We start from the raw sequence: 21,067 nt of genomic DNA, 5'->3' as shown, positions 1-21,067 counted from the left end.
TTCTAGTCTTCTAGCATATAGTTAGAAAAGGATCCGAGTGTGTGTCAGTTGTTCTTAGCTTAACTACATATATGGGTAACCAGTCGACATTTCCAATTCGATTTTTCCGTAAACAAATTCGAGAGAACTTAATTGTAAGAACTATATAGACCGGAAAAGCTTTGATATATATAATAATCATTGTTTATCTTCTTTTCTCTCGTGTCTCCTAGAGCTATATGTAGAGCTATACAATATGTATACAACAACGCACTCTCTTCATTGGTTTTTGGGCTTGCATTTGGCGCATCGATCGTTCGTATGGTTAGCTTATCAGTTATATAAAATAATTCGTGTAACCCTTACATTATTGTTTTCTATATTTCGTATGCGGATCTCCAAACTGATCAAAATCAAGTAAACAATAAAAAGGCAAAGGCAAACTATAGATGAGCTGTCGAGAATGTAAATCAAGTCGGTACCAATACACAATGCGCAGCTTTCCGATAACTGTCGATCAGTTGGTCGATAAAACTGATAAATGAAGAAACAAAAGCCATATACACAAAATGACATCAATTGGTAACCAAAAAAACAAACGAAACAATCTGATTTTTTAGTCAATCACTCCTCCTTAGGTGCTCCCCGATCCCCGCTGCACTTTTTTGGACTTTTTCTTACAACAGTTCTCAGGGTGTGTTTGTGGTATGTGTGTGTGTGTACACTTAAATTTTAAATGTTCTTATTTTCATCAACTTCTCTGTTCAAGCTTGTTGAAAGTGCAACACTTTGTTTAATACAATATTTAAATTTATTTTACCGTTAAATCGTTATATTTTATAATTATATGTATATAGTATATAATAGTTGTATGTAGTAGGTGTAATTCATATATATATTCTTGTTGTTTATTACGTTTACGATGCACATATATTGTATGTTTTTTTTTTTTTAATTTTTAATAGGTTTTTTACGTTTACGTTAATAAAAAAAGGGTTTATTCTGTATTTAAATTTGGTAAACGATTTCGAAATGAACTTGTTTTACAATTAACAGTCAGAGTGTTATGTCTTCTAAAAAATTAAGAGTCTCTAATTACTTTACTTTAATTTTACTTTAACCTTCAGCTGAGTACGTGGTAATTATGTGCCAACTTGTGTTTTAGAATGAAACAGAACCAAAAAACATGTATGTGAGCGTTAGCCGCATTATAATGAGTAAATAATAAATTGTATATTATTAAATTACATCAGGTTGATTTGCTTGCTTGCAATTTATTGAAAATTGCCGCCATGGTTCTTAGTTATTTTATGCTTCTACCGCTCAGCAGATCATAAATGGTGTTACGATGATCTCTGCTTGATGCATGGTGCTTCTCTGTAAAAAGAGGTGATGCGGCAGAAACACAGATATATGGGTTCCTTAGCTCTGAAGCTTATGATCCGTTGATCCATCGGTTCTTCCCTTACTTCTCCAAGTCCTCTCTCTTTCCTCACGCCGCCCGCCGCCCGGATGATCTTGATATTTTCGAGGACAACACTTGCTAAAAACGGACGCATACAATCACACAGGCTTGCACACAGATACAGATACAGACTGTGGTGGTGGTACAGATACAGATACACGAAAAAGAATCATTTGGTTTTTTGTTTTTTTTTTTTCAAAAATCGAAACGTTGCTTTTCACACACGTTTTACTTTACTCATTTTTACTTGCTTTGTTTTGCGTTTGTTTGTTTTTGTTTTTTTCTAAAAAATTGTATAATAATTAGTTATATAAAATGTAAGCATATTTGTAGTGTAATTTAAACGAAATTAAATTAGGAATTTGTATCTTTAGGATTATTTGTTTTGTTTGTTGTAGAGTAAAAATTATACGAAGAACACTAAGCAATAAATCACCGAAAAATAAAGTAAAGTAAAGTATTGTTATTGTATATTGTAATTATATGTATGTATTGTAAATTGATTTGTTGTAAAAATAAACAAATTAAAAATTAGTGTATGGTATTTTAATAGAAAAAATTACTTCATATTTGTTTTTATAATATATATGTGTGTATGGTAAATGTATTAGCATATAATATGTATGTTTCTCATTTTGTTTTTTGTTTTTTTTTTTTCATCTTTTTGTAATAATAAATTGTAAAATCGCAATCATATATAATCATCATTAAAATAGTTTACTTTCATCATGTTTTACACACAGTGCACGCTCAGTTTTTTGTTTTTGTTTTTGGTGAGCGCGCAGAGTAGTTAAGAGTAAATATTGTATAAGTAATTAAAGATATATAATATATGTTATATTTATAATCAATTAAAGTTTTTCTGCTGCTTGCTCTCATTATTTTTTAGCAATTCTCTTCCCTTTCTTCTTTCTGTCTGTTTGTCTGTCTGTCTGTTACTCGCGCTTCTGATCTGTGGTTCTTTCTGATTGTAGTTGTTGTCTATCGAATGTGGGTTAGGTGTGGGTGTTGGGTGTGCGTGTGTTGATGTTGTTCTAGTTGTTGTTGTTGTTGACTGATGTTGGCTGTCGCGATATATTTGTTGTTCCTGCTGTTGCTGCTTCCGTCTGCTTGGCAAACGATGAATGTTTAAAAGAAAAATGTGCAACGCAACTCTAAGCATCGTATCTTGTATAACTTTCTGTCCTATTCTCTCGTCATGCTTCCCTTCATTACTTTTTATTTACCTTTTAATTTTACTCTTTATGTTTTACTTTAACTGTAGCTTTAAATGTACGTTTCTTTTTGCTCTTTTTTTACTCTTTTTGTCGTTTTTGTTTCCTTTGTTGTATATACTCGTTAAATATATATATATATATATTGTATATAAGTATGTATATAGTTTTATGTTTACTTGTTAAGAGTGTGTGTGTTTCGTATTTTTTGTGGTTTTTGCTGGTTTCCGTATCCATTATAATCAATCATTATCATCATCATCATCAGTATGCTGCTTGGCTTCTTGTTATCATCCTCACTGCTCGCTCTCTTTAACTTTAAATAATAAATCCAACGCACTATATAATTCTAGTTTCAAGTTCAACTTTCGCTTAGATGTAAACGACGACATACGCTTATCAATTAGGTTTCTTTATATATGTAGTTTAACTTTTAGCTAGTTTTTTTCGTTTTGTTTACTTTAAATGGTAAATTTTTAATTTTGTAACGTATAATCTTTCCTATGCCCACAGTCCCTCCGCCCTACTCTAACCACCACCTTCCCACTCCTCCAAATCCTAATCCCACCCCCGCAGTATTTGTTTATAACGCACCCATCGCCGCAACTAGATTCGCACAAAAAGGCAGGCCATTGTCTTCGGTCAGTGAGTCAAAGGCTAAGGCAAGCATTGGGTCCGCCGCGGAACCACCAGTGTTATCGCCGAGCAATTCCAAACACTCTCTAAACCTTGTCGCCAACAGACTCGCTGATACGAAGGCGGGATCGTTATGGAGGAGGTCGAGGGTCGGAGGAACATCGGCCACGGCTTTTTGCTTTAAAATGTACAATTTCGAATTTGTGTATTTACTAATTTTAGTAATTAAGGGGAATCGATCTTTCTTTACTTGTGTACTTTTTGTTTTTAATAAAATTATATAAGTTCTAATCTTCTTGGTTGTGTGATTCTTGTTGTGTTGGCTCTCCTCGCACTTCCACTCTATTATCATGTTCTTGGGTCTAATTAGCTAAACTTTATACTTGTAAATCATTACGTTTAAATCTTCACTTTCTATTTTGTTGTTAATGCCTTGTGTATCGTATGAGCCTACGGGTTTTAGTTTTAGTTTTAGTTCTAGTTGGGTGTAGTATTTCTGGTTAGTTGCTTGGCTGACAGGTGTGTTTAGGTAGGTGTTTTAATGGTGTTCATATGAGGGGCGCATGAAAGAAATTGGGTTCTCTTGTCTGAATAATGGTTGTTGGTGTTGTGTGCTGATGTTTTTGCCTATTATTACATACTCATTGCTATATAGAACATACATGTATATATATATATCTATGATTCTGACTTGTCGCTAGGTATTCATTCGTGTTGTTAAATTGGTTTCGCTTTAAATAATAGTTGTACAAGAGTTTTTAAATATTAACTTCAACAACTGATCTGATCTGAAATAAAAACGAACAGACGACGCTTTAGCTTACAATTACCACCATCTTTTCTGTCTTCATCATTCGCCGACGACGACATCATTCTGCTCTGCTACTCCGGCTCCAACTCCTACTCCTTCGCCTTCTCCACTGCATCCTCCTCCTTCTCCTTATGTCTATCCGCCTTTTTAGACAGCCTGCGAAGTGGCATACGGCGGCTGCGTGGAACTATCGTTGCCATACGCTGACCGCGGCCCAGCTCCGTAGTTGGAGGCGCCCTCCTGCTTTACGTAGTTGCTATAGTCGTAGTCGTAACCAGAACCATAGCCGCCATAGTCGTACTCGGAGCCAGACTTCGAGGCCGAATTTCCGGGTCCGGTGCGCGGCATGCCGCCAACAGGTCCGGTGGTTGACGGACCACCCGCTGCCCAGGTCTGGGCCCGCGAGTACATATCCGTAGCAGTGCCTGCTCCTGCTCCTGGTGCCCCAGTGGGTCCGGCCGAGTTGGGAGGCATGTTCCACGAGTTCCAGCTACCGCCGCCCGATGGTCCAGAGGGTGCACCGGTCGACGTCGAGTTGTACATGTCGTAGCCACCATAGCCCTGCGTCTGTTGCGGTCCAGCATAGTTCGACCACTGTGGCGGAGGTCCCTGGGGACCGGGTGGTGCTCCCCAGCCCTGGTATGAGCCGGGTCCGCTATTTCCGTAGCCGTACTGCTGTTGCTGCGGTGACGTGCCCCAGCCCTGGTAGCCGGGCATCATGTTCGGCGCCCCAATGGGCATGTTTAGCGGAGGTCCGCCCATCTGACCGTTTTGGCCCTGCATCATGTTGATGGGAGCATGGTGCGGTCCCCAGTGGCTGCATTCGTTGCCCAACTTGCCATAGGCGCCGCCCACAGTGCTGTTGTTGGAGTTCTGCCCGCCAGATCCGTCACGAGGCTCGGCCTTCTTGATCTCAACCTGTCAGAAGCGAAAGAAAACAAACATTGTTAGCTGCTATTTCGAGTGGCAAACTTAATAATTGATAGCTTATTAAGTTAAGATTCTATCTTAAGGAAATGAAAAACTATGATTTATTCAAATTCTCAAAATAAAATAAATCGAAAAATCAAAAACTGAAGAGTAAAAAAGGTAATGGAAAAATAACCGGAGCACCGGATCTGCGGTTACGCACCTGCTTGCCATTTAAATTAATGTAGCGCTCGTTAGTCACGTGCTCCACGGACGATTCCTCCTCAAAGGAGAGGAAGCCGAAGCCGCGAGACTTCTTCTTCTCCTGGTCGTACATGATCACCACCTCGGTGACCTTGCCGTAGCGCCCGAAGAAGGTGCGCAGATCCGTCTCGGTGACATTCGAGGGCAAACCACCCAGGAAGACCTTGTAGCCACCGCCCTTCTTCGGCTTCTGCAGCGTGCGAGGATTACAAGGCTTCGGGTCGATGGTGCGGCCGTCCAGCGTGTGCGGTCCGTTCTGCAGCACATGGTTGACATTGGTGGGATCGGCGAAAGTAACAAAGCCGAAGCCGCGCGACCTGCCGCTCTCGTTGTTCTTCATCACCACGCAGTCGATGATGTCGCCGAAGCGGCAGAAGTAGCGCGACAAATTCTCCTGTGTCGTCTCCCAGGATAGACCGCCCACAAACAGTTTGCCCCTCTCGTCTTCCTCCATGATGTTGTTCTGGTTGTGGTTGTGAGCTATGGCGCCGGGTAGGTTTTCAATAATTGACGTAATCTTGCCGCTTTTTTCTTAACCCGGTGTGCAAAAGAAATTAACTTGTGTGTTGTGTTTGTTGATTTTTTTTTTTTTGTTTTTGCTTAAGGGGATGCGCACTTAAAGAATTTTACACTGTTGCCGTTGTTGTTGCTGGTGTTCTTATGTATCTTATAGGTTGGTTTTAACGTTGCCAAAGTTCTTTCCGTTCAAAACAATTAAACAAAAGCCACGACGTTCACACGTAACTTTCTACACATTATCGACGATGTTGTTGTTTATAGTAGGCACATGAAAAGATATAAAGATAGAATAAAATAGAAACTTGTTAATCAAAACTGAAGAACTGATCTTGACTTATGTAGGTGCGAATAGGGTGGGAATGACCAGATGACAAAAAGAGGAACAGAGGCGGCACACAGCACACATACAGGGGCGAAAGAAAGAGAGCCAGCGAAATAGGCACAGATAATTATGAAAGGCACAGGTAGGCGGCAAAAGCAACCGGCCGGTACACACACACACACACACATTGGACACCAGTATCTATGTGATTTTTGCCGTCTAACTGCTTTTTGTACACGTTCACAAGTTTGCTCGCTCCGCTTGCTCCTCTTCTCAGCAGCTCGTCTTCTTCACCCGCTTTTACACGGCTACGTGAAAGTATTGTTTTCTTTTCGCTTTGTCACGAGCGGCTTTGTTGTTGCACTGTCCCAGCCTCAGCTCTTTTGACACAAACACACACACAAACACATGACGCCTGTCAATGAGAACAACGAACTTATTCCAAGGTGAAATGAGAGCCTCGCCGGTTCCACCACATTTGCGCGCCATTTATCGCAGGATTGCCGGATGAGAAGAGGACTTCGTAAATGCCACCAGCACCAAATGCCTTGCAAATTGCGGATTTTCACTACGGGCCCATTAGTGCCCGTTCTTTACTCACAGCTACCATCGTGTCGCGCCGCGCAGACAATGTTTCATTGGCAGCAAGTGAAAACATGTGGCAACGCCATGTGCGACGTGAAAGCGAATGGATGGCGAAAGAAACGTACCAAAAAGCAATGCCCTCGGAATGCAGGCCAAAGGAAATGTTAATTCCGTCAAAAAAACAAACACTTCTGTTGGAGTTTTCCTCCAGATGGGCTCTTTTCTTTTTTTTGTATTACACAGCCTGCGAAGCGAACTGAATGAATATCGGCGGAGTGTGTGGGAAATTCACCACGGCAGAAGCAGGCAGCGGCGGCGACGGCAACGAAGAAAAAAAAACAAAATGGAAGACGTGCCTGATGAAAAAAATGCTACAACAAAGAAATCTCAAGAAATATGTTCGTTGGCTGCCGACTTTATATTCCTGAAATCTGGAGCACATTTCATTGGGAGCTGTTCATTTTCATAGGCACGAAATCAGCTTATTTCTTTTAGAGTTGGGCTGAGACCGGAAAAGCACACTGCTCGCGGCAACACAGTTCGCACAGGCACCTCTTGTACTTTTACGTGCCGGGTAAAGGGGAGCGAAATTAACCAAGATTCCTACTACGCAATTTTAAAAATTTCGCATGATTTTTGTATTTTGCACCGCAATCTGCTTCGTGTGTGTGAGTGCATGAGTTGGCATGGGGGTGTGTGTGTGTGTGCGCGAATGGCCGCCGCCGACAGACCGAACCGAGCGATTTTCATTGGTGTGTGTGTGCGTTGGTGTGGTGTTATACATAGCATTTCTTGTATGTATGTATAAAAATATGAAATTTTCCACTTTGATGGGTGGGAAAAATGGGCCGAAATTGGCACGGAAAAACGCTTGCCCCAGGCGAAAATTGCACGGATCAAACTCACAAGCGCTTGGCGAAAAAAACAAAGAGCTACTGTGCCACAATCGAACCGAGCCGAACAATTTTTACTCTACACACACACCACTACGACATCGAGCAATGGCAGCTGCGTCAGGTATTCAGTCGTTTTGGAAAGGCAGGCATTTTGTTAGCCCCGTAATTGTTATGTAAAATGTGATTTTCAATTGCTTTCCATTCTTACCGTTTGTGCCAAGTGTTCGTCTGTGGTTTTTTAAAGATTTCGCACTGCAAATTCACTAAATTTAAGTGTTTTTTCCTTAAAAAACTAGCTTATAAATAATTGTATGATTTTGATGCATACGATATAACCTAACTTATATGATAAAAATCGCCGCCACGTTTAATCCTGTGTGACCGCCACCAGGTTGATGCGATATACCATCGGGTATCGATATATACTGAAAAATATTTTGTGACCAACAAATAGCAGCCAGACTGCGCCGATGGCGGTATATTGTCGTGTCCGACTCGGACTTCTTCCTATTTTTGTTGTCTAAAAATATCCGCTATGTGTATAATTATTTTACTATAATTCAAATGGAATATTAATGCAATATTCCTATATCCTGAACCTTTATCCTGTACAGCTAGATAATCGGTAAAATACCAAGCGCATTATCAGTTTTTTTTTTAGTATTTTGTACGTCTCTTTTGCTTGGTGGTATATTTCGTTAAGCCGATGGTATATTTGCACAGCCCTCGCAGGGTCCCTCTGTTTGCTACCCGGTAAAATGAGTTTTGTGCTGCAAAAAAATAGAAAATAAATACGAATTTGCAGTTTCTGCGCGCCCCGAGTGAAAAAAATCGATCGCCAGCGTGCGTCGAATAGAAGGAGCTCCGGAGGAAGCGTTCCAAGTGAATATAAGCGACGCTCATCGATTTTTTCTGCGCTGCAGAGGCCGCTGCTGCCACATTAACAGCAGCCCCCAAGCCCAAGCCGAGCCGAGAAAAGCGGAATAAACAGAATGTCGCGCCACCCCAGCGATAGAAAGGTGTACGTTGGCGACCTGGGCAACAATGCCCGCAAGAACGACTTGGAGTACGTGTTTGGCGCGTACGGCAGTCTGCGCAGTGTCTGGATCGCTCGCAATCCACCGGGCTTTGCATTCGTGGAATTCGAAAGCGCCCGGGACGCCGCGGACGCCGTGCGCGGATTAGACGGTCGGACAGTGTGCGGACGCCGCGCTCGTGTGGAGCTGTCCACTGGCAAATACGCTAGATCTGGTGGTGGAGGAGGAGGCGGTGGTGGGGGCGGCGGCGGCGGAGGACGCGACCGCGGTGGAGGAGGCGGCGGCGGCCGTGGCGACGACAAGTGCTACGAGTGTGGAGGCCGTGGCCACTTCGCCCGCCACTGCCGCGAGCGCAAGGCCAGGCAGCGACGCAGGTAAGCAGTTCGTCATTTCCATTTTCATTCATTGCCAAAGCGGATTCATCCTTTTTGTAACATGGCGAGATCGCATACATACAGATTCGTATGAGGGTGTGTGTGTGTGTTTGTAGCTGTGCCATGCAAAAATTTTGAATTGTTTAGAGTGTGGGGAAGTTGGACAGTTTTCGTGGTGGACTGTTAAGTTTAACGTATGTTAGACTTGAGTGCTGTTAGGCCAGCAAGTGCTGTTGAGCGCGCAGCGGCTCCAATAACAGCACGCACACGTGCTCTGTCTGAATACCCTATGTCTGCAAACTCGGGTATATTTGCCAAGTCAAATATATGAAACTTAGAATCGGGAATTATCCTACATTATAAACTCAAATAATAAACTGTAGCAAATTATTAAATTTATTACATTAAGTTAGAACAATCACTGAATATCATATTGTTTAGTGCTGAATCTCTAAATACGTATGTGATATTATTTTAACAGTGTCAGTGCTAGAAACGATTCTACGGTTGATGTACAGTTCCGTGAGTTGATCTAGGGTACCGCGAAGTCGAGACATTTGTCCTCTTTTTTCGTTCCCCGCGCTTTACTTTTCGTGGTGAAATTGTTAACAGCTCTGGTGACATCGGTAGAATTGTGCTGTTAAACGCGAATCGAGTGGCAACTCTGGCGGCCGCTAATACACGTGCTCACGCTTCATTTTGGAATTTTCTTTTACACGCGGCATACGGAAAAGAAGGTTAAGTCTGCTGCTGGTTGCGGAGTTTTGCTGAGTTCTTAAGTTAAAATTAAAACTAAATGAGCACAGCGTGATACAATGTTTGTGCTCTACGAAACGCCGGCGGGCTACGCAATCTTCAAGTTGCTGGACGAAAAGAAACTCGAGCAGGTCGACAATTTGTACTTGGAGTTCGAGACTCCGGAGAAGGCCAATAAATTGTTGAAATTGAAGCACTTCGAGAAATTCAACGACACCACAGAGGCGCTGGCAGCCGCCACAGCCGCGGTTGAGGGCAAGGTGGCGAAGCCGTTGAAGAAAACTCTGAAAAAGCTGCTGGTGGACGACGTGCAGTCGTCACTGTTGGTTGCTGATGCCAAACTGGGCACCGCCATCAAGGACAAGCTGTCTGTGCAGTGTGTCTACAACACGGGTGTCCAGGAACTGATGCGTTGCATCCGCCAGCAGGCGGACAGTCTGCTGGGTGGCCTGCCCAAACGGGAGATGACTGCCATGGCCCTGGGTCTCGCCCACTCGTTGTCGCGCTACAAGCTCAAGTTCTCGCCGGACAAGATCGACACTATGATCGTGCAGGCGCAGTGCTTGCTGGACGACTTGGATAAGGAGCTAAACAACTACATGATGAGGGCCCGCGAGTGGTACGGCTGGCACTTTCCCGAGCTGGGCAAGATCATTACCGACAACATTGCCTTTGTGAAGACGATTAAGTTGGTGGGCACCAGAGACAACATGTCGGCGGCCGATCTGTCTGACATCTTGCCTGAGGACGTGGAGGAGAAAGTTAAGGAGGCGGCCGAGATATCGATGGGCACGGAAATCTCCGAGGAGGATGTTCTCAATATCCAGTGCCTTTGCGACGAAATCATCTCGATTAACGATTACCGCATACACTTGTACGACTACCTCAAGGCCAGAATGATGGCCATGGCTCCAAATTTGACAGTCCTCGTGGGAGACACAGTGGGCGCTAGGCTGATTGCCCATGCCGGCTCGCTGATTAACCTGGCCAAGCATCCCTCGTCCACGGTACAAATCCTGGGTGCCGAGAAGGCGCTCTTCCGAGCTCTGAAGACAAAGAAGGATACGCCCAAGTATGGTTTGATCTATCACGCTCAGCTGGTGGGTCAGGCAAGCCAAAAGAACAAGGGCAAGATGTCACGATCGCTGGCCGCCAAGGCGTCGCTGGCCACACGAGTGGATGCCTTCGGCGAGGAGGCCACCTTTGAGTTGGGAGCCGCGCACAAGGTGAAGCTGGAGTCGCGCCTCCGACTGCTGGAGGAGGGAAACCTGCGGAAACTCTCGGGCACTGGCAAGGCAAAGGCCAAGTTCGAGAAATACCAAGCCAAGAGGTGGGTTCAATCAAAAAATTATGCAACGATACAAACCGATTTCCAATGATGATAACTAAAAGGTTTCGCATCTTCCGATTACAATGACGATAAACCTTGGCTGTCTGACCGAAATTGTGTTTATTTTCAGAGCTATTTCTTACCATTTCTTTATTAATTTAACTTATTTGATTTTCCAGCGAGGTGTTTACATACCAACCCGAGGCTGACAACACCGTAAACGTGAAGAAACGCAAGCACTCGGAGGCGGAGCAGACGCCTGTTAAGAAGGAAATCAAGGAGGAGGCTGGTGCCGCTGAGGAGGAGGAGGAAGTTAAGTCGGAGAAGAAAAAGAAGAAGAAGAAGAAGCAAAAGGACGAGGAGGCCCCCGAGGAGGCGGCAGCAACTGAGCCTGTAGACGAGCCCACACCAGCCAAGAAAAAGAAAAAGTCCAAGCAGCAGGAATAGTTTCTTGGTCTTGATGGGCTTTAGTTTTAGGTCTTAAATCTTAGCACTTTAGGTTACCTTACTGTAAAGTATAGGATTTTATAATAATAATCAGAAAGCGTAAAGTTTTTGTTGTACATTAGAAATAAATGTAAAAGTTAATAATTGCAAAACCAGATATTTTTTTCTTACTTCTGTATTACTTAAATTTCATAGCTCCTTTATAGTCTTTGCATTTTATTCTCATGCTAAATAGTACCTTTTCTGGATTATACATTCATATTATGCTACTGCAATAGCAGAGTTAGCCCCAAGAATAAAATCTAAGCTTACCTCATTGAAGAAAAAACTTGTGACTTTGGAGGCCAATCTCTTACTCGTCGAATGACAAGAAGTTCCATTGATTGCGGTAGAGTGAAGCCGTGAAGCGGAAAATTTTTGCGTCAGCTCCCGAGGTTTGCTTGCATCACGCCGCCAAAAGACGCCATGCATTCAGTGGTCCACGAAATAATATAAAAGCACTTGCCACTGCTTGCCGCCCAGTTGACAGAAAAAAGAATGCGAGATGCATGGTAGTTATTTCAAGCTGTTGCTAGTCCTGGGACTGCTGCTGTCCTACTCGGCGGCCAAAAAGAAAGGGTCATCATCCGAGGAGGAGGAAGAAGGTGGCGACAAATTCGAAAAAAAGAAATTTGGTGCCGAGGAACACAAGGGTGAGCACGGTCACAAGGAGCACAAGGAGTGGGAGGAGGACGAGAAGAAGCACCACGAGCTGGAGGATCACGAACACCACCACGGCGACAAGGGGTCCAAGAAGAAAAAGCACTACGACGAGAAGCACGAGCACGGTGAAAAGCACGAGCACGGTGCCCACAAGAAGGGCGGAAAGCATCATCACAAAAAGAAGCACAAGAAGGGGCACAAGGAGCTGGAGTACCACAAAAAGTTCAACAAGGATGAATACATTAAGGAAAAGAAGTTCTACGATGACGAGCACAAGGGTGGCCATCACAAGAAGTACGGAAAGGAGCACCACCATCATGCCGAAGAACACGGCGAGCATAAGAAGGGTGAAAAGCACGAGGGCGGCAAGAAGAAGGGCCACAAGAAGCACCATGGTCACTACAAGAAAGGACACCACGACGAGGATCACAAGAAATACAAGAAGGGTCACAAGCACGCCGACAGCTACGAGGAAAAGAAGGAGCATGGCGAGAAGGGCTCCAAGAAACATGGCCAAAAGCACTACAAGAAAAAAGGCGGCAAGCATTGAGGAAAAAGAAGATTAGGGGAGCTATCTACATGACAATCTTTTATAACAAATTTATGGTGTGCAAATCTGTGTTGCTAAATAAAATTTGGGAAAAGGTTCAATAAGTTCCGTTTTTATTTATTTATTACAGTGTTACGTACATTCTCTTTAAAACGTTCAACAAATAGTTGAGATTAATTGAGATTTCTTGGAAAACATAAATAAGCTACAGAGAAAACCTAGGTATTGAGAGTTGATGTTGTATTTTATATATTCGTTTTTCTAGTTTACTTTTCTTTCTTGCAAAATAAGAATAATTTTCTTTTAAAAACAAAAAAACAACTATGTTTTCCTAAAAGAAATCATGACTTAATCCCCGGGATTTCAGGGAAATGGAGTAAAAAATAAAATAAATAACTTAATTTTAAGTTTTCCCTATATATATTTTAAAGCTTTTATTAAAATTGGATTAAATTAAAGTACTATTTATAAATTAAGTAAACCGTTTTTTAAATCAAAATTATTTCTGCTACTTACAGAAGCAACTCGTTCAGCAGATCTCGCAGCACATCCCGTCGCCGGCGTACTCGTTCCAAGTCCGCCACTCGCTCCCGCAGCCGCTCCGCCGCCTCGGTGAGCCGCCGATCCGGTCGCTCTAATGGACGCGACGAGAACGGATCTTCTGTGCCGCGTTACAGCGATCATGAGCGCAATGGCAGCGGTGCTGTGGACTCGCCACCGCCGCCAAAACGGCGCTACGACGATGATGATGATGACCGGGTGAGGGGATCACGATCACGATCCCGCTCACGATCGGCGTCGCCGGCAGTGCGTCGCGGATCGCCGCCACCCAGGCGTCGTGGTGACTCGTCCGCTTCACGGTCCGTATCCAGGGACTAGCGACACCGGACGGATGCAGACAGGGCCCGGCGCACGACGACGACAACGACGACGAAGAAGCGGGCCTGAACCTGCTGCAACTCCTGATGAATCGGCGAAGTGGGGCGACAACTGGACTTACCCTCATTCCCAGACCCAGACCTCACAATGTAACAAGACACAGACAGATTTCCAAAAAAGAAAAACTTTTCATGCAGTATCCATTCTCTAGGGTTTACATAGTTGTCCAGAACCATATTAGTTAAGGGTCTTAATTTATAGTGGAACTCGCGAGTATGCATATTTTTAGGTATTCCTCTGTTCCAACAACAACAACAAAAAGAAAAACAATAATAAGCACATGCAGAACAAACAGAGCGCTTCGGAGGGTCCTTGACTTTGACGGAATGATAGAGAGTTAAACATGGATCGGCAGCCGCGGATTTTCTCAGATTCTCGATCTAGTCAAGATTTTTTGCTAAATGTAAATTGATTTGCCTTTGGATTTTTATTGCTTACACCTGGAATAATATACTCGAATTTGTGCAGGAGACAACAAATCATCGCCACCATTTTTATGTCAATTCTACACATTACACACACACACCCAACAAATACAACTCACAATACACTCGATATTTCTTCGACTCCAAAAGATCTGTATGATGCGTGTTTCAATATTTATAATAATTAGGTCTTGAAACTGCATAATTATTATATTCGTACATTGATGTCGTAGTTAAGTATTAAACAAATACATATGTATGGATTCTTGAGATGTGTGTTTGAATTATATAGCAAATACGCTGGACACTAAAATACACACAAATATTCAATCAATAAATTAAATGCCAAAAAAAAACCGTTTTTAATTTCAACTGATACTGGGAGGTTACTATTTTTAATAGTTAAACTGGCAACTCTGCGTTTTTTAAAACTTAACGTAGCCCTGGGTAAATTACACAAAATTACCTATAAATAATAAATCAATTGATTATGTGAAAATTTAAATTCAGTTTTTAAATTCAGTTGGCAGTGCGTTGGTCACACTTAAAAGCACTCGGTCTGGCAACTCTGTTTTATTTTCAATGCGTTATTTCTCATAACTTCTTTTCCTAATAAAAAATATCAATTCAGCGACTCTTGAATTACCAGTCACACCTGTCGGTACACCTTTTTGCAACAACAGCAGCAGGAAAAATTATAAAAACCGATCCGAGAAAGCGATCACTTTGGTGGCATTTTTTGGTACATTTATTCTCGTCGTTTGTTATTTTTTGGCGCTCGGGATACGGTCACATTAGTGTCATCGCATTCTTCCAGTTTGATATTGTTTTGTGTTTTGTTTTGCCTTTTTTTTTAACAACTGAAAACCCATTGTGCACCTTTGCCGAGTATTGTCGAGCGTGAAAAAAGTGGATCACAATTGAACGGTTGGCAGTAGCAGCAGCAACCATGGCATTTCGCCAACCGGATCACGAGATGAGCGTCACCTCGCTCGATTCAAGCGTCGAATTGCGATCGCGCTCTCCGTCCCCGCAGCTCTTCAATCGGCGCAAGCTACGCTTTGCCGACGACGACTTTGACAAGGACGAGCCCGACGGTGCCAGTCCGCAGCAGCAGCAGCAGCAGAGAAAGAAGCTGGCCGCTGGAGAGGGCGGTAGCGGTGATGTGTCCATGTCGCCGCCGTGCCAGAAGGTGCGAGCCTTGCGCCTATTTAGCACGCCAGCTACACCGAAAACGATCCTGCAAAAGTCAACGACTCAGTGCCGCAACCATCTCTCGGCTGCGGCAGCCGCCGTGAATGCATCCCGCGAGGAGCCCTTCCGGATTTCGGAGCGCCCGAGGTCCTTGCCACTGCACAACCGTAACATTCCCGCCCAGGACACGGCCAATGTGAATCCCTTTACACCCGACAGTAAGTCTTACGTGGGTTCTTAACTCTAACTAGGTTCCTACATCCTTGTTTTGACTGTTATTTGGACTTTAATTTTCATTTTATTAAGATTTAGGAACAACTAAACTTGGTTTCAACTGAATTTGATTGTAATTTGTTGTTTTTTTATTGGCAGGCCTGCTGGCACACAATAAGAAGCGCTGCCGCACCCAATTCGGACGTGAGAACCTCAATGTGAATGCCATGCAAAAGTATTTGCTCAGCTCAGATGCCTTCGACGAGGATGCGGCGGATGCGGAAGGCGACTCGGGCCGCGAGATACACCAGCAGGCGCCGAAGCGCCTCGCCCTGCACGACACCAACATAAGCCGTTTCAAGCGCGAGTTCATGCAGGTTAACGTAATTGGTGTTGGCGAGTTTGGTGTTGTATTTCAGTGCGTCAACCGGCTGGACGGGTGCATCTATGCGATCAAGAAGAGCAAAAAGCCGGTGGCAGGCAGCTCCTTTGAGTAAGTCTCTCACGACGCAGGGATTTCGTGAAGTATAACATTTAACCATCTTTACCTTGACTTTTTACAGGAAAAGAGCCCTGAACGAGGTCTGGGCTCATGCCGTGCTGGGCAAGCACGACAATGTGGTTAGGTACTATTCCGCCTGGGCTGAGGACGATCACATGCTGATACAGAACGAGTTCTGCGATGGCGGGAGTCTGCATGCCCGCATCCAGGATCACTGCTTGGGGGAGTGCGAGCTCAAGATTGTTCTCATGCACGTGATCGAGGGACTGCGCTACATCCACTCCAATGACCTGGTGCATATGGATATCAAGCCGGAGAACATATTCTCCACTATGAACACGAACGCACACAAGCTGACTGAACTTCAGGCGCAGCAGCAGCAGCAAACAAAAAATGATGACGACGATGGAATGGATAGCGTCTACGAGGAGCTGCGACACTCTGACAACCTAGTCACATACAAGATTGGCGACCTGGGCCATGTGACGTCCGTCAAGGAGCCGCATGTGGAGGAGGGCGATTGCCGATACCTGTCCAAAGAGATCCTACAGGAGAACTACTCCAATCTATTTAAGGCCGACATATTTTCGCTGGGCATAACACTGTACGAGGCGGCCGGCGGCGGTCCACTGCCCAAAAATGGTCCCGACTGGCATAAGCTGCGAGACGGTGAGGTGCCCATTCTGCCTAGTCTGAGCAAAGATTTCAACGAACTAATCGCCCAGATGATGCATCCAGATCCGGAGAAGAGGCCCAGCTCCCATTCCATATTCAGTCATTCGTAAGTTTTAAATCGCCGCTAAAAAGAAGTATAATATTATATAGTTCATGTGTGTTTTCAGAATCCTTAGCTCTGTCGAGTCCAAGAGTAAGCTTCAGCTAGGTCTGGAGCTGACAGTGGAGAAGCGTAGGAACGAGATACTGATGAACAAGCTAAGAGAGGCAAAGAAACAAATTAAAACACTTGAACAACGGGGTAAGTAGCTAGACTTTAGCTCTATAGTTTTCTTCTATAATTTTCTTCGTTTGTAGTTAATCTCCTAGCGGCGAACAACAACCCAGATAGTCTGGATGGTCAGCGATGTCTTCGCTCCTTCACGCGACGCATGCGCACACCCTTCGATAGCCTGGTGGCCGATCGCAACAAGAACGTTATCAGCAATGTTTGATAAGATCGCGATTCAAACACCGGTAGCCAAACTCTTCCGAATAGAACGTGAACTCTAAGCTCACATTGTGTTACACTTAATATATTAATCATATTAAAGATATTGTACAATATTAAAAAATTGTCGCTTCGGCCGATCGTGTACCCCGCCATTCCCGGATTATTTTCACAGTTCGTGAAGCAACAACAAGCATGGCTAATATAATATCTATATTTTTTTTCCAAGTTCAGTGAAATTTTCTTTACTGAGAAAATACACATTTGTTTTAAGATAAGAAGGAGGTCCTCATCGTAGATGTTTAAGATAAACAAATAGCTGTAAATGAGTATTGTTTTCAAAATTAAAATATTTATTGTGTTACATATGGAAAGCGAAACTGATAAACGAGATAATTCGTTAAATATAACGAATACAAATTCTATATGGTGGAAATATTTTTGGTTATTATTTTTGTGCTCGGTGGGGATTTAGATGATGGGGGGCCCAAAAATGGAAAAATACTGGACATTATGTAGCACCGTTTTAGAGGCTCTGAGCTTACACCTCAACCAGTTTGCAAACATTTAATGATGGACCCATTCTACTTTCTTTTTACTACTCATAAACTCTGCAGACAAACTCCTTTTTAAATACATTCCAAATAGTTCTGTCTATAGTATTTTATTCTCAATATTATAAAATGATATTTATGTTCCAACAAAAAGTGTGCCTATGATTGCTGCGTAATGCTTCGCTATATACCTTGTTTTAATTGCATAATTTGACTTCTTTTGATTGAGGCACAGAGACACATAGATATTGAGTCGAGTGTAAATTGATGTAACTGTTTTTCTTTTTGATTAAAAATATCAAATATATTGTATTGAAAACATTGTTCTTATGTCTATTTTTGTAAATGAACGCTGATTATGTCGTTAATCTACATATATATATTTGTGTTGTATGATCAAAAGCGTTTATAATTTTGCTGTTGCTGTTGCCAGTTACCGCCGCCTTGGTGGTAGTTATTATTCCTTCCATTGTTGTAGTTATTGTAGTTCCTTTGCTGATTGGAATTGTCTGGTTGGTATCTCTGGTTCTGGCCGTATTGCTGGCGGTTATTGTAGTTCCCTTGATAGCCGCCGCCGCCGCCGCCACCACCGCCCTGGTTGTAGTTATTGTTGTAGTTGTAGTTATAGTTGCGACTATTATTTTGATAGCCCTGTCCTCCCCGCCCGCTGCTTCCGCCTTGTCCATACCCTCCTCCTCCTCCGCCACCACCTTGACCATAATTATTTCGAATTCCGGCATTCAACATCCGATGTCCACTATCCGGTACATAGGCCCGGTTCGAGTGGCTATTGAACCCGATGACTGGACGATGCTTTTGGCCCTGCTCGGAGGGCAGCACCTGCGGAGGATCAACGGCATTGGGCAGTCGCTTCGCTTCAAAAATGTAATCGTCATCGTACTCCGGATCCCGGAACGTCGTCGTCACAATCGTGTTCTCATTGATGTCCGGCAGCCCGGATATCGGTGACCTAAGGCAGCCCCTTATGTCAGTGTTCAGTTCCGATTTTCCCAGAGTGCCTCGCATCCCGCTGAAGGAGATTGCGTTGAACTCATCCCCAGTTGACTTTTCCGTTAGTTTCTGGACCTTGTTGTAGTGCGGACTCGAAGTGCTAATGTACAGATAATTTTCGCCCCGCTTGTTACGTCTCACCTCCTCGCCGGTTAGTTGTTCGTAGTACGGAACGAGGGCCTTGAAGAGACGCTTCTCATCGACGAAAGGTAGGAGGGCCACGCCCTGCCAAGCGAATTTCTTGCCATTCAAATCGATCTTGAAATCCTCCGGATAAAAGTCAATGATAGGCGATTCCGGACTGGACATGAGTTGGGCCCATGGTTCGGGCACATGGGAGCTACTTGCTGCCGGGAAAACGCCCATCAGCTGTTCCAGTGGGTTGAAGGGCTTGGTGCCCCGCTCAAATAGAGTGGAGAGGCCCTGAATGTTGACGAAATCAGAGGCGAAGGGCGCATAATGGTACGGGAAATACCAGTTCCATGACGCGCAGCCCTGGTAGTAGTACTTCAACACCCAGCACAGGCCCCTTACGTACTGTAGGGCCACAGCGTAACGGAACTGCTGGTTGCCAGGTGCCACATCGAACTTGGACTCGTAGTAGCGGTCCTTAAACCCATCCTCCCACAGCCTAACTTCGTCGTTGACCTCCTCTTCCTCGTCATCGTCGTCCTGTAGACCAGCCTGGTCACTCGTCCTCTTGCCCAGGCGAAGGGCTGCGGCTGCCTCTTTGTAGTTAGCAATGTTTGATTTCGCATTGTTTTGTCCCACGGCGTTGGCACCGAACACCGACTGATCCAGTGCCTTGTGGTCCTCGTTCCTCTCCTGCCGACGGCGCTGCTTGTCCCTGGCCTTAAACTGCTGCTCACGCCGTTGTCGGTTCTTAAAGATCTGGTCCTCGGCATTGCCCAGATCGGTCATGATCAGCTGCACCCTGTCCAGATTAACGTCGCCCGAGTCGGTAAGATATCCTCTCGTCTTGTAGACGCACTTTTTGTACAGCTCCACGAGTCGATCGACCGCGCCCTCCCTAATCTCCAAGCTCGGCAAGTGGGGCAGAAAGTCGTTGCCCACGAAGAAGCACATGAATACCCAATCGTCTAGGGCGCGTTCAAAGCTATACTCGAAGGGGAGGTTCGGCATCTCGAGCGTCTGCTTCAGGTACTCCCGGAGCACACTTAGCCGCACAAAGATGAACTTAACCTCGGCACCAATTGGAACATCGGGCTTGAAGTTGCCACCAGTTGGCGCAGTGGCCCCCAGGCCCACGCACTTGTCCATCTCGTGGCCAAACTGGTTGCAGATGTCACAGGGACGCGGCTTGTTGGGCAGGAACTCCTCGCGAATGATAGTGAAGTTCGGCTCGTGGGTGGCCAGCCCGAGCATAATGAGATCGGCATCCGCACCGCATAGGACGTGCTGGGTGTTGGGGTCGTGATCCGGCTGGGCCCGCTGCTTGCGGATGTAGTCCATGATCTTGTGCTCACCCTCGCCTGGCACATTGGCGTCCGAGAGGATCACCTTGATGCCCTTCCAGGCTGGGTTGTTGTTCAGCCGATCGTGCACATAGTAGTGCAGACACTTGCTGAGCCGGTCCATGAAGGGTGTGCCCGGCGTGATGCAATTGGAGTCGAAGTGCTCGCCCTTCTCCTTCTCGGGCGGCAGTTTGCACCCGCGACTGAGCAGCTCCTCCCTGATCCGCTCGATCTCCAGGCGCTTTTCTGAGGTCTCCTTGGCCGCCCGAAAACGACGGGACCGCTGCTGGTTCATCTTGGCGCGCGGCGCCACCCCATCGATGGCCATGTAGAGTAGTTTCCTTGGTCGCACGATGCCAAACAACCGGTCGATGCAGTCGAAAATAGCCACCATCATCTCATCCTCGTTCTTCGGCGCCGGCTTGTCCTCCGGATGGGTGCACGGGTGGATGATTCCATTCATGTCCAGGTAAAGATTGTCGAACTCGACCCCGTTCGGATTCGGCAACGTAGCGTCCTCGTAGGTGTTCCGGCCGGTGTCCGGGTCAACCTGCTTGTTCTCATTGCACTCTATGATCACGCTCGGATACTTCCGGCTCAGCCAGCGAAAGAATGCTGGAACTCCCATATTGATGGCGATAAAAACTTCGTATTACTTTATTTTCCTTTCCTAGCGCTTCTTTTTTTCCGTTTTCTTCACACACAATACAGCATGCTCCGTCGGCGGGTGGGCAACGCTGCCTCCTGGCGTTGCCAGATGTGAAAATCACGTTTAGTGAAAACCCCAATATCG

General features: G+C 44.8%; 5 protein-coding genes across 6 annotated transcripts; 3 read left to right on the top strand and 2 right to left on the bottom strand.

The window, feature by feature from the left end:
- Positions 1-1,887: 1,887 nt before the first annotated feature.
- Positions 1,888-7,965, bottom strand: Hrb27C (Heterogeneous nuclear ribonucleoprotein at 27C). Its single transcript, XM_017168417.3, has 3 exons — positions 7,809-7,965; positions 5,238-6,026; positions 1,888-5,023 (listed from the first exon to the last, which is right to left on the bottom strand). The coding sequence occupies exons 2-3, from the start codon at positions 5,730-5,732 to the stop codon at positions 4,253-4,255; spliced, it is 1,266 nt and encodes a 421-aa protein (XP_017023906.1). The 5' UTR covers positions 5,733-6,026; positions 7,809-7,965; the 3' UTR covers positions 1,888-4,252.
- Positions 7,966-8,311: 346 nt separating this feature from the next.
- Positions 8,312-14,430, top strand: x16 (x16 splicing factor). Of its 2 annotated transcripts, XM_017168421.3 has the most exons (3): positions 8,328-8,353; positions 8,406-9,011; positions 13,315-14,430. In XM_017168421.3, exons 2-3 carry the CDS (start codon positions 8,593-8,595, stop codon positions 13,673-13,675), a joined length of 780 nt encoding a protein of 259 aa, XP_017023910.1. In that variant the 5' UTR covers positions 8,328-8,353; positions 8,406-8,592; the 3' UTR covers positions 13,676-14,430. The 2 variants fall into 2 exon arrangements, with proteins under 2 accessions (XP_017023909.1, XP_017023910.1); XM_017168420.3 differs by having other exon boundaries at positions 8,312-9,011.
- Positions 9,709-11,696, top strand: nop5 (nop5 ribonucleoprotein). The gene is made up of 2 exons (XM_017168416.3): positions 9,709-11,097; positions 11,277-11,696. Exons 1-2 carry the CDS (start codon positions 9,827-9,829, stop codon positions 11,542-11,544), a joined length of 1,539 nt encoding a protein of 512 aa, XP_017023905.1. The 5' UTR covers positions 9,709-9,826; the 3' UTR covers positions 11,545-11,696.
- Positions 14,431-14,950: 520 nt separating the features above from the next.
- Wee1 (Wee1 kinase) lies at positions 14,951-17,659 on the top strand. The gene is made up of 5 exons (XM_017168492.3): positions 14,951-15,572; positions 15,727-16,060; positions 16,131-16,850; positions 16,912-17,045; positions 17,102-17,659. Exons 1-5 carry the CDS (start codon positions 15,110-15,112, stop codon positions 17,236-17,238), a joined length of 1,788 nt encoding a protein of 595 aa, XP_017023981.1. The 5' UTR covers positions 14,951-15,109; the 3' UTR covers positions 17,239-17,659.
- Positions 17,565-21,005, bottom strand: Rat1 (5'-3' exoribonuclease 2 Rat1). Its single transcript, XM_017168490.3, has one exon. It carries the CDS (start codon positions 20,900-20,902, stop codon positions 18,185-18,187), a length of 2,718 nt encoding a protein of 905 aa, XP_017023979.1. The 5' UTR covers positions 20,903-21,005; the 3' UTR covers positions 17,565-18,184.
- Positions 21,006-21,067: the final 62 nt, after the last annotated feature.

The sequence above is a fragment of the Drosophila kikkawai genome, chromosome 2L (genome assembly GCF_030179895.1).
Source record: "Drosophila kikkawai strain 14028-0561.14 chromosome 2L, DkikHiC1v2, whole genome shotgun sequence".
Lineage (NCBI taxonomy): Eukaryota > Metazoa > Arthropoda > Insecta > Diptera > Drosophilidae > Drosophila > Drosophila kikkawai.
The sequence above is the reverse complement of the archived record's forward strand: the minus strand, read 5'-3'. Positions and strand labels throughout refer to the sequence as shown.

Coding starts and splice junctions, on each gene's coding strand:
- Wee1 (XM_017168492.3), top strand. CDS start 15,110: ATGGCATTTCGCCAACCGGATCACGAGATGAGCGTCACCTCGCTCGAT. Junction 15,573..15,726: donor GAATCCCTTTACACCCGACA/GTAAGTCTTACG, acceptor TTTTATTGGCAG/GCCTGCTGGCACACAATAAG. Junction 16,061..16,130: donor GTGGCAGGCAGCTCCTTTGA/GTAAGTCTCTCA, acceptor GACTTTTTACAG/GAAAAGAGCCCTGAACGAGG.
- x16 (XM_017168420.3), top strand. CDS start 8,593: ATGTCGCGCCACCCCAGCGATAGAAAGGTGTACGTTGGCGACCTGGGC. Junction 9,012..13,314: donor AAGGCCAGGCAGCGACGCAG/GTAAGCAGTTCG, acceptor TGCTACTTACAG/AAGCAACTCGTTCAGCAGAT.
- Hrb27C (XM_017168417.3), bottom strand. CDS start 5,732: ATGGAGGAAGACGAGAGGGGCAAACTGTTTGTGGGCGGTCTATCCTGG. Junction 5,024..5,237: donor TTAATTTAAATGGCAAGCAG/GTGCGTAACCGC, acceptor CGCTTCTGACAG/GTTGAGATCAAGAAGGCCGA.
- nop5 (XM_017168416.3), top strand. CDS start 9,827: ATGTTTGTGCTCTACGAAACGCCGGCGGGCTACGCAATCTTCAAGTTG. Junction 11,098..11,276: donor GAGAAATACCAAGCCAAGAG/GTGGGTTCAATC, acceptor TTGATTTTCCAG/CGAGGTGTTTACATACCAAC.
- Rat1 (XM_017168490.3), bottom strand. CDS start 20,902: ATGGGAGTTCCAGCATTCTTTCGCTGGCTGAGCCGGAAGTATCCGAGC.